General features: G+C 56.3%; 1 protein-coding gene across 3 annotated transcripts in view; it reads right to left on the bottom strand.

Moving 5' to 3' along the window:
• The window catches only part of LOC103549411 (cadherin-23), a 77,416-nt gene that overhangs the window by 64,600 nt on the left and 713 nt on the right, over nt 1-12,103 (bottom strand). For all 3 annotated transcript variants that reach the window (XR_011524123.1, XM_070565295.1, XM_070565269.1), the window contains exons 2-5: nt 11,204-11,353; nt 10,011-10,139; nt 9,153-9,281; nt 8,126-8,353 (exon numbers count right to left, since the gene is read on the bottom strand). Coding sequence is in view for 2 of the 3 variants with exons in the window: in XM_070565295.1 (XP_070421396.1) it covers nt 8,126-8,353; nt 9,153-9,281; nt 10,011-10,139; nt 11,204-11,353 (636 nt within the window). In the remaining variant the exon portion in view is untranslated. The remainder of the gene's footprint in view (nt 1-8,125; nt 8,354-9,152; nt 9,282-10,010; nt 10,140-11,203; nt 11,354-12,103) is intronic.

The raw sequence follows: 12,103 nt of genomic DNA, 5'->3' as shown, positions 1-12,103 counted from the left end.
TACACTATGGGGTAGAAACGGGAGGTGGGACCTAAGATGGGGAGGGGCGAGGTTGAGCTGGCAGGAGCCCCAGGCACTGCACTGCGAGGGCATTCACCTGCCAGCAGCCTACACTGGCTCTGCTGAGCTGGGCCTGGGTGCTGAGAGTCAGGGCTTCAGGCCAGGATGAGGGCCCAGCAGGCAGGGAGAAGCCCCCGACCACCTCGGGGTGGGAACAGGAGTGGGGCTGGAAGAAAGGAGCAGCTCTAGGCGCTCCAGCAGCAGTGAGCCCTCAGGCCTACAGCTAGAACCAGGGAGCCCCCCAAATGCATGGCACTGCTTCCAAGCTCCCTTGTCAGGCCTGAGGGCATGCATCAATGTGGGCATCCTGCTGTGTCTGGGGGCCTTGAGGAGAGGGTGAGCGTGGGCCTCAGGACCTCACTGACACCTCCGGGGGCCAGAACACCAAAACCCTGGCTCTCGCTTTGTCCCTGGGTGTCCTTTCTTCTATTCCAGCTGCGGCCATGGACACCCAGTGCCACTTGACACAGAAAGAGGGTGCTATTCTCACAGCTCGTGGGGGCCCACGGGGCAGGGATAGGTCAGGTGACACCTGCTTGAGGCAGGGCCTGGCTACCACTAGGGGTGAAGGACAGGCCCACAGACCAGACTCCCCGTCCCCAGCAGGTTGGCCTGGCTAAGCCCTCAGCTTCTGACCTCGAGGAGAGACAACTTCTAAGAATTTGGTTGCCAGACCCCAGGCCTGGCTGCTACTGTGTAGAAGGAGGGAGGAGGCCCCAGAGCAGAAAGCCACCACACTTCCTCCCCAGCTTCCTCCTGCATGGCCTCCAGCTCTTCTCTCCGGACCCTCACAAGTGAACACATCTCAGCTTCGTGGTTTCCTGTTTTCAGTGAAAATTAGTTTGAGCTCCAGGCTCCATCTTCATCCATGACCACACGCCCCACCCCCGTGGCTCTAAGGGTGCCCTCCCTGCTGTGGGGGAGGGGCAGGGTGCCAGAGGAGCCCTCCATGCTCTCCCCAGGGTCGTGGTGCCTCTAGAGATGCCAGCCCTGGTGGCTGTCCCTACGGGCCCTGGCTCAGCCCCTGGGGTGCATGGAACAGAGCAGGGGAGTGGGAACATGGGGCTTGCTTCCAAGGGGGTTGGGAGGAAACATGGGGCCTCCAGGAAGTTGGCTGCTGGGCAGGGTGGGACTGGAGTGGGTGACTCATGGATCATGGCACTATCTGAGGTCCTGAGAGGGAAATCTGTGCTTTGGGGTGCTAATTCATGTTAACAGATCAATTAGGAATTATGGCTGGGTAACCCACCTCCCGACATTCTCCCGAGGTCTTTAATAAAGACCTGCTGCCTTTATTCTCTCCAAGGAAGAGGCTAAGGGAATGGAATTGACATTCCTTGAAAACATGCCACAGAGGCCACTGGAGATGCTGCTGTTGGGTCACTCTGGCCCTGCCTGGGGGGCTCTGTGGTGATGGGCACTGGGGTAGGTGTGCAGGATCCCCAGGACCTGCTTCTCAAAAGCCCAGCCCTGAGGCTGCCCTCAGTCCTGCTGGCCAGAGCTTCCTCCTACATGCAGCAGCCTTGGGTAGAAGGACTGATGGTCGCCTTCTTCTGGGAGTGCTTTGTGGTGGGGGGAGTTGGGAGGACATGGTCAGGCTGGGGGCTACAGAGGTCCTGCCACCCTCCACGCCAGCTTGGGCACTGTAGTCCTGCCTCATGGAAGAGGCCTTCCTGAGTGTCTGCTGGAGCACTCTAGGGCTGGCCTGACTGTGCTAGGGGCTGAGATTTGCTCAGAGAACCCAAAGGGAATGGCAGTGGGCAGAAAGAGGAACTGGGGTTGTGAGCCAGGATGCTGGCTGCAAAGGCCTCTTGAGAAGCAGACACTCACAGCCCAGCTGAGTGTCTGTCCTGACCCACAGAGAGCACTGACCGTCTGGCCCCTTCACTGGGCATTCACTGTACCCTGCTTTGTACTGTTGCCTCTCTTTCCTGCATGGACCCTGTGTCTCCCTAACTATTCTGTGAGTTCTGAGAGGGCAGGGGTCCAACAGCAGCCTGCCCTATGGACTCAGTTGCAGAGCTGACAACTGACGCATACCAGTGGGGATGGGCTGAACCAGGTTGCCAGGGTTCTGTTCTCTGGACCACTCACAACTGGCAGGGCCACCTCTGACTTTCCACCAGCTCTAGTTCTTAGCAGCTTCGTCTGGGCCTCTTGGGATCTCCTCAACAGCAATAATGCCCTGAGCTTGTGCAGGACAGGGTGCAGAGGTGTCATTTTGTTTTGCAATTCTGATCTATTGGCATGGCTTCCTGGAAGACATGTTGAGAGGGATTCTGAAGTATCAGTAGAGCTTAATGACAAAGTGCCGACATGGGCTAGCGATGTGTGCCTAGGGCACAGAATAGGGAAGTGGTGGTATGTGTGCCCTCTCTCTGCCTTTTCTGTTATAATACTCTGTGCTTGCCAAACCACTTTCACACGTGTTACTACTTCTTTGATTCCCCCCCACCCAGAAAAGCCTGGGAGGCTTTATTGCCCCCATTTAATGCATAGGGGGAAACTCAGGTTCCAGAAAGTTTGTGTCTTGTCACAAGTCAATGTGGAACTGGGACTACAGCCTGGTCTCCTACTTCCCACACTGTGCTCCTTCCTCTTCACTGAACGGAGTGGCATCACAGGCCAGGACTTGGACTTGCTTCCAGTACATACCAGGGCCCTAGGAGATGAACATTTGCGCACAAGCCCATGGCTCCATGCCTTCCACATCCGTTCAGGCCACTGCCCTTTCTGCCTGGCAACCTTGAAGACACAGGATTCCTGGTAGGCATAGCGGCCCATGCACCCCTCTTGCTTGCGGCAGGGGACGGGGAAGAGAGAAATTCTCAGCTGACTACAGAGCCCCAGGGTTTCTTGGAGGAACTGAGCCAGTTGCAAGTGTGGCATCTGAGAAGCTGCAGAACATGCCTCCAGGAGCAGGGCTAAGGGAAGGGTCTGAATTTAATCTTGCTGGGCCAGAGAAGCTGGCGTCCTTGGTGTGCAGCACAGGGATGGGGCTGGGCAGGGGTTTCCTGAGCTGGAGCCAGGGGAAGCAGGCTTCACAAACAGCAGCAGGTCCAAGTTTCATCAACAGAAGAGCCCTCAGTCCTAAGGATATGAGGTGAACTGCCCAGAGCGGTGTCCCCAGCTCATAGCTTTCACGGGGCGATTGCTGGCGACTCTTGAGCCAGAAGTGGGTGGTGGGAGATTTTCTGTCCTTCTGCCTGGGCAGGTGACTTCTGAAGGTCCCCGCCAGCCTGAGAAGCCAGGGCTGGTTATCTGGGATTGTCTAACCTGCTGCTGTGATTCGCATGGCAGGGAGGCCCGGTCAGGCCCTCCCTCTCCCCATCCCCCTGCCAAGGTGCCTCTGTGGCTGGGGCTCAGCTCCTGACCTCCCAGTTGCCTTCCGTCCTTCCTCCCTGGGCCTGGCCCTTCCTCTTGCAGGGGCCTCCCTGACGGCCACTTTAACCCCTCCCTCAAGCCTGGCCTCCTTGCCTGTGGCCTGGAGCGAGCCAGAGGGCTGAGGCTGTACAATGAGTCCCCCTGGCTGGGTGGCACACTGTCGTGTGACAGGCCTGGGCTGGCCCGGATGCCCCTTGCAGCACAGCTGTTCTGAACTCCGGGTGATACGGGACTTAGAGCTGGGTGGGGACAGCCTCGGCTGTTTGCAGGAATGCCCAGCTCTCAGGAAACTGGGGGAAGGGCAGCCCAGGGAGAAAACAAGAGATGGGAGGGCTCAGAGATAGGATTGCTCTTGGTTTTGGGAGGCTCTTGGTAGCCAAATCCCATGTCCCCTGCTTAAAGAGCCTCATCTTTTAAGACATGGATGCAAATGATGCCTTGTCCAGAAAACCTTTCCTGGCTCCTGGCTCTGAGCTCCCATCACATCATATAGTGTCAGCTCTCTGTTACCTGTCCCTTTCCCCCACAAGACTATAGGCTCCTTCAGGGCAGAACTGTGCCCAACTCATCTCTGACTGCCTAGCCTCCAGCACAGGTATGACACGTATTTGGTGTTGAATGAATAAATGAATGACTCTTACTTGCCCTTGTCCTACTGGAAGGTTGGTCCTGGGTCTGTGAGGGCGAGCGTGAACCAGGTAGATGACCGCAGGTGGAACAAGAGGACAGGGTGTGGGTCTGTCTGCTGGGCATCTCTGGATGGATGCATGCTGGCCGGCACCCACCCTCTTCACCCCCATTAGACCATGGTGACCTTTCCTGGAACCTCAGGATGACCAGTCTGAGGATGTTCAGGGCTCTGGCTGGTCCAGGAGGGGTTGGAACGATCCTCCTTCCTCGAACACCCATCCAGTGAAACCTGCCCTACAGTAGAGAAAGGCCCTCCCATGGTCACCTCTGGCTTGGCCCTCACTTTTGTGCTTGGGGGCACTCATGACCCTGGGGGTTCACTGTTTAGAGGTGACACTCTAGTCAGTGGAAGCAAATCTTCAAAGGTCCAGTGCTCCTTGGAGGTAAATGCCAATCATGGCCAGGCAGTGGCTACAGGGCCCTAGCTCGCCAGCCTCTGCTCCACCCCCACCCTGGCTTAGCTGGGCCAGGATGGAGAAGAGGGGGCGCTTGAGAAAGTAGTGGGACCAGCCCCTGGGGCATGCCACAGGCAGAATGTCATGGGGGAGACACATAGAGAGAGGGCCCTGCTCCCAGCTCTGAATGCTGCCATGGGCCTGAACTCCCCGTGTCTCTCTGAAACCCCCTGATCATCGCTTACACCTTTGTTCAGGCTGATCCCCAGGTCCAGAATATGCTTTCCTCCTTTGCTGTGCTAACTATGACTGACTGACAGGACTGCCCAGGTGTTGCCTCCTCCAGGAAGCCTTCCTCAAGCTCTTCTCAGTGCCCCATCTGCCCCGTGGCCCCCCGCACATGGATGTCCTCATTGCCTCCCTTACTCAGCTGCATTTCGTTGTGGCAGGGACCACATTGCCTTCATCTCTGTATGTCTGGTGCCTGGCACACAGTGGGCATTCACAGGACACTGGCTGAATGAATGAACAGACGGATGAACAAATATGGTCTAGTGTCGGTTCTCACTGTGCTCCTGTGGTCATGGCAGCTCTTCACTGTGGTGCCTCCTACCAAAATCAAATAAAGGAAACCTTTTCCTAAACTGAAGAAGCAGAAAAAAATTGGATAGATTCTTTTTGACTTAAAATTTTTCTCCTCTAAATCTTCTTCCAGTTGGTACCTGATGCTGCTTGTCTGTTATCCTATTGCAGCCGAGGAGCCATATACATAGTCCCCTGCTAATGGCCTCAGGGGACCCCCTCCCTGATCCTAGTCATCCTGAAGGTGCTCTGGGAGTGGAGCTGGTGATGACCAGGATGAGGAGGGGAGAGAGAGAGACTGCATTTCTCCCCACCTAACTTCCCAGCCCTTCCCAGGGAGCTGGTACCAGCTGAGACCTGCCCCAAGGAGGATCAGAATGTCAGGGACCCACGTGTGAGGAGGCAGTGCTCGTGGGTCTCCAGTGGGCTAGGTCAGGTCTCTACGGAGGGTCTGGTCAACAGATGGACACTTTCTGGCCATGGGGACCAGTCTTCAGTGTGCTGCAGGGACTGCTTGGGGAGGGGCCCACCCATTTTGGGTGGCTAAATGTGACTGGGGTGATTTCCCATTTCTCCAATTGCCATTTCTTCTGGGAACCAAGAGGAAGCCAGATGTTGCCTCCAGAACTCAGGGTCTTAGAATGTCCTGGGTCTCAATGACTGCCTCCCTGGGAAACTCTAGGGCTGTGGTCATGGGGAGGTGGAGGGAAGGGGGACACTGGTGTGTTCCCTGGCCTCAGTCAGGATGCGGAAGAGCAGCATGGCAAATGCCATCAGGTGCCCACCAAAAATCTATTCTCCACCTCTTCCTCACCAACAGAGCCCTGCTTTTGTTTGAGGCAGTGATATATCTGGCCCCTAAGTAATAAGCCAATCCTGACAATCCTCTTCCTCATTTTTCCCAACCTCCCTTGCAGCTAGGGTGCCCACGTGAACCTCTTCTGGCCAGTAAGACATAAGTAGAACTCTGAAGAATAGTTCTGGAAAACCTTTTGCTTTCCTGATAAAGGGGCAGAAGTGGCTTGCATAGTTCTTTGTCTTTTTGTCACTTCCTGCCTTGAATGCTGACATGATGGCTGGAGCTATAGTAGCCATCTTGAGACCAGAAGGGAAAGGCCAAGAAGCAATAGCTCTGACATTACTGAGCATGAAATCGTCATTTGTAATTCTCTCCAGAATTTTTGTTCTGTGAGAAAAATGCATTTTGACTTATTTATAATTCCATAGTTAAGTTTCCATGTCTTGTAGCCAAACACATCTCTAAATGCTATTGGAGAGATGACCAAAAAGATGATTCCTCCTGAAGCCAGGTGCCATTAGGGAGGGGTCATGTCAAAACTGAGTCCCTCCATGTCAGCACAATAAATGACTCTTCTACTGTTCCCCCTTCAGTTAGTTATACATGTCCTGTAAATGTGCCTGTCTGGCCCACTGGGTGTGAATGGCTGAGGTGATTAGTGGTGACACTGGGCAGCCACAGGGCTAAGGATGCCCAGGGGGTGCCCAGAGCCTAGTCCCATTTCCTGGACTCCTCAGAATGTGGTTCCCTGGGACTGGCCCAATTCCACCATCCTCCCCAGAGACCCTCCAGATAGAGAGCCCAGCCCAGCCCAGCCCTGCCCCCACAGTCCACAGGGGAGAAGTTGCACAGAGCGCCCTGTTGTGGCAGAGAGACAGAGCTGAGGCCTCGTTTACAGTCAGGGCCCCTAGGGCAGACAGATCACAGAAATGTCCCCAATCCTCTACACCTCCCTATATCCATACTCTTTGCAATGTGACTTTGCAGCTCATTCCTTCAAAAGATAGAGTTTATTTCCCCAAACCTTGGACCTGGGCTGGTCTTGTGATTTGCTTTGGTCAACAGAATGTAGCAAAAGTAACCTTGTTCCAGTTCCAAGCCTGGGCCTCAAGAGGCCTTGCATGCTTCTGCTGTCTCTCCTGGACCTTTTCTAGCTCCATGTGAACAGGCACAGACAAGCCTTCTGGAAGAGGAGAGATGCACGGCCCCAGGTGATAGGCAGCCGATCCCCAGTAGCACAGCCATCCAGCTGACACACAGCTGCCCCCCTGCTCCCACACAGACACAGGGGAGAGCAGAAGAACCACCCAGCTAAGCCAGGTCTAAATGGCCAGGCTGCCAAGTTGAAGATAAATCGACGGTTTTTTCCTGCCCCTCTGTGTGGTCTGGTGTGTGATCCAGCATTGTTGCGGCGATGGACACCTCACACAGTCCTCCTCCTCAGGGCTTACCACGCTCTTCCACAGACATGAGCTAATTCAATTCCTCAAACCACCTACGAAGGAGATATTATCTTCCTTTTGCAGATGACAAAACCGATGTTCTGAGAGGTTCTGACTTGCTCGTGATCATGCAGCCAGCTCACGTTGCTCCTGACTTCCAAATTCTCCACTCTCAACTTGCAAACTGCTCCCACCACAGCCCATCACCCCTGATTATTTCACCATCCAGCCCCACAGGCCCCCACCTCCTTCTCTGACCTTGCAAACCTTGCACATTGCCTTGGGCAACAGCCCTGCTCATTCAAGCATCAGCTAGACCGAAATCCCTTCCAACCCTCATGTTGCAACAGCATGTCACACCAACACGATGGGGGGGAGAAGGCGGAGGGCACCTTTTCCTATTTGGCACAGAGGCATCACCATACGGGTCAGCGTAGCCCCACAGGTGCACAGCTTGATAAGTGGAGTGGGAGCTAGTCAGATTCTGAGATGCAGGCTCAATCTGTACCATCCATAGAGCTGCTCTATGCAAGCAAAGTGGGCCAAATAGTGGCTCTGAGTGGCTGCAGACCCAGGTGAACTAGCACCCCAGCCTTGCACACATGGGCCCTCCACAAATACTCGTAGGCCGACAGACTAAAGGCACAATAAAAGAGCTGCCAAGGATGCACCAAGTGCATGGCCTTCCGTTCGCACCCATCTTGCTCCCCTCACACAGAAGGCAAAGCTGCCCCTCACCCACCCTTTCCTGCCCACGGCCGCCCATCACTCACCGACAGGGTGGGGGTGCCCTCGTCCTCCACGGTGACCACCAGGTGGTAGAAGCTCTGGCGCTCTCGATCTGGTGGGGCAGGCCGCGTGGCGATCTCGCCACTGATGCGGTCCATGCGGAAGGTCATGTCCTCATTGCCCTTGGTGATGTAGTAGGACAGGATGCTGTTGATCCCGATGTCACGGTCAGAGGCTCTCACCTGAACCACAGCGGTACCCCCGCCCACGTTCTGGGGGGAGAGCAATAAAGTGGTCACTCCAGATTTAAGGACTCTGGAGCAAAGTCTAGCACCTGGCTCCTGGGAGCCCAGCGGCTTCACCTGGGCCTCCAGAAAGCTTTGCTCTGTCTACCCTGGAGCAGTGATGAGGAGGATAAAGATGATGGTGGTGAACATTCTGTGGGTACCCACTACATACTGGGTCTGCATTAATCATCAAATCCTCTCTATGCCCCGTGAATCAGGTACTGGTGTCATCCCCATTTACAGATGAGAAAACTGAGGTTCAGGGAAGGAATGTGTGCAGGTCACACAGCCAGTCAGTGGCAGAGCCAGGGTCTGAATCAAGGGAGGCTGGCCTGAGAGCTGGCCCCTAAACCCCTGTGCATCCCGCCTTCACGAAGGTCCAGTCTGGCATGATACTCAGCCCCGCTGGGGCAAAAATTCTCCTGCAGTGGCTCAATCTTAGGACTGAATAATAAATGCGTTGTTTTATTTGAAAGCAGCTCTCCCAGGGTAAACTTGGTTCCCTGGTAACAAGGAACAGGTAAACAGGTACCACCTGTTGGTGGTAAAAGGCCACTTTCTTCTTTCCCTCTCCTCTCCTCTTCACCCCACCACAAAAAGGTACTGCATTCCAGGACCTGGCCTGGGCGTTAGAGATACAGTTATGAATGAGTGAGCACTGTCCCCACCCCCAGGATCGGAGAGACTACTGGGCCAGGCAGACATTTAGACAGTGCCTCCTGGTCAGCTCACGCCCACCATCCGCCTGGGTGTCCAGCTGCACAGGCGCTGGAGCTGCCCTTACCTCATTCACGCTGACATTGTAGCCAAAGGGGCTCTCAATCACTGGCGGGTTGTCATTGACGTCCAGGATGGTCACCTGCAGGATGTGGTCCTTCTTCCGTGGAGGGGTGCCACGGTCGGATGCCACAACCTGCCAGGAGGGGATGACTCAAGTCAGGGCACAGGGTGGGCAAGGATCGGGAAGACGGAGCCTAAAATGGCTGTCTGCTCAGTGGGAAGGACTGGAGGGCAGAGACTTGGCCGTCCCTGCCCCTGGGCGGCCTGCTAGCCCTGGGCTCCCTCCGAGGCTTTCACCTTCTGCCTCACGCTGCAAACAATCGTTGTCCAATTCTTGTCTGATGTGGACCCTCTTGCGATCTCACCCTAGTGTGCTCAATCTTTACCACCTCATCCCACCCCTGACTGTATTCCGGGCTGTGCCAGCCCCTGACTGTGACTCTGGGCCTGCGATCAGACCCAGGGCTCCTGCCTTTAGCTCCAAAGGTCTCTGTTCCATGCACTCAGATCTGTTCTCTGGCAAATAGAGAAAGAGCCTCAAATAACGTTTTCAGCAATGAGCTGGAGTCCTCACCACAGCCTGAGCCTGTCCCTAGGAGCCTTGATGCTTCCAAGACACCTGCAGGGCAGCAGAAAGTGCTCTAAGAGCTCAGGCCCCTGCAGAAGCACAACCCTGGTGTCCCCAGAGACCACTTCCAGGATGCCCTCTCTGGGGTCAGCCTCACTCATGCTCTTGGCCCCTAGGGGTGCTGTGTGCCCCACGGTACTTGGTGATAGCAGGGGAGCTGACCACCAGAGCATGCTGATGGGCCAGGCCCTCTCCTGATGGACAGCAGCGACCCGGGGTGGGGCTGGTCCCCACCTTGAGGATGTAGTGGTCCAGCTCTTCTCTGTCCAGGGGCCTGGCCACGAACACTTCACCAGTGGAGTCGTTGGTGGTGATGATCTCAAAGGCCCCGGCGATGTTGCCAGAGGCTAGGGAGAAGACCACCTGTTGGGGAAGAGAGAGGGTGAGGGGCAAGGAGGTGGGGAGGACAGGTGGCCAGGTCAGGCCAAGGGGCACTCCCCGACGCACCTGGACCCTCTGCTCAGCAAGGGCATTTGAAAAGACAGTGTTTTATGCAGAAGTGGTTATGTCCCTCATGGGGGTGGCAGGCGCACTGAGGCGGAGCAGGGCATCAGCATACTGGCCTAGGGACCAGGAGGGCGGGTGTGAGTGCCATCACCTGAGCTTTCCCAGGGTTGGGGGAGTTGTGGGGGTGCTGGCACTTCTGGAGCCTTTGCTAGGAGCAGGCACGGGCCCTGGGGCTACGTGGATTCTGTTTGACTCACAACAACCCAGTCAAAGGGAGCTGTTCCCTTCAGTTCCGAGAGGAGGCTCCGAAAGATGGAAGGACTGCAAGGTCACAGCTTGCAAATGCTTCAGAGAAGAAGGATGTGACCCCACTTGCTCCTGACTCCAAAGCTAGGATCTCTCGGCCCCCCAGGGGTGTGAAAGCATTTTTAAAATGGTGGAAACCTCCTCAAACATACCGCCCAATTCGTAGGACTGATCAAAGTGGTGTGAAGACTGACATGCTCTGTCACCCCCTCCTCGTGCTCTGGGGGTGTCTGGAGTGGTGGGGAGCTCTTCCTGCTGTGGGATGGGGGCCGAGATGCAGGAGGGAGAAGGAGGGCTTCCTCTCTGGGACCTGGGGTGGCATGGGGAGGCTGGCCCACAGGGGTGAGATGCTGTGTGGTTTGTGGATGAGGTGATAAAGGAGTCACCGGGAAAGCTGAACCCCTCTGCTTTCAGCCCACCGTCGGGGGCTGAGCTTTGGCCAGCCTTTGGGCTCCATGTTCACTGGACCCAGGCAGGGCCGACAGCTTGCACTGCTCTGCCTCCTTTCCCTGACCGGGGGCTGGAGGAAGGGCAGGGAGTCCTGCTGGGCCTGGGCAGAGCCTGGCTCACCTGGTTCCTGCTCAGTCATGGGGATGGCTTAGGTCCCTCCAGCTGAGGGGCTGTGGGAGACCCGACTGACAGGGCAGATCTGGGCTATTTCACTTGGTGCCCACCTGCCCGTTGCTGCCGGCGTCGGGGTCCCGGGCCTTGACGGTGGCCATGCGCTGGCCCACGGGGCAGTCCTCGGGCACGCTGACTGCTGAGTCAGAGGTGAAGTCAAACCGGGGGCTGTTGTCATTCTCGTCCAGCACAGTGATGTAGACCTGGGGGAGGCGGGACATGGCAGAGACCCACCGCCTCCTTCCCCTCCCTGGTCCCAAACCCCAGCGTCCACCAGGTCCTCCAATGGGTGCTGGAACGCCAGCAAGCTTTCAGAGCCCGCGGAGGCCAATCGTGACTTTACACAGAGGCCTGAGCGCACTTCCTCCAGGAGTCTGGTGGGGGAGGGCCGCACACACTCAGTGCTGGGGGCCGGAGAGCAGCGAGGGTCTGGGGCACTCAGAGGTGGGGGGACTGGGAGGATGGGAAGGCCCGGGCCCTGGCTGAAGGGGATGGAGGCCACTCCACTCCGGATCTAGGAGGGAGTGCCAACTTGGCACCGGCAGAGCTTCCTGTTTTTCAAGAGGAACCAGGAATCCAGATTTTTATGTAGAATTAGGTGCTGATTAATAAAAATTAAAGAAAAAAAATTACGTGCAGGCCAGCTAAAACACATCTGGCAGCCAGATATTGCCCCAAGGCCTCCTCATTTGCCCTTGTGGATTAGAGGGAAGAAAACAGGGCTCAGGAGCAGGAGGGGCCACGGGGCGGTCCCGGGGGAGAGGGCAGATGAGGAAGGGAGGGGGATTTCCAACTACCAGGGAAAAACGGAACGTGCAAGTTGCATGCAAAGAACATATTGTTTTGTGTCCGCAGCACAGGCTTCTCCTGCAGGGTCTGGGTAGCCAGCCTAGAGAGAAGGCCCTGCTGTGGGCACAGCCTCCAGCCTGCGGGTGGCCACGGGGCAGAACCAC

Source organism: Equus przewalskii, chromosome 1, assembly GCF_037783145.1.
Source record: "Equus przewalskii isolate Varuska chromosome 1, EquPr2, whole genome shotgun sequence".
Lineage (NCBI taxonomy): Eukaryota > Metazoa > Chordata > Mammalia > Perissodactyla > Equidae > Equus > Equus przewalskii.
This window is presented reverse-complemented; position numbering and strand designations above follow the sequence as displayed.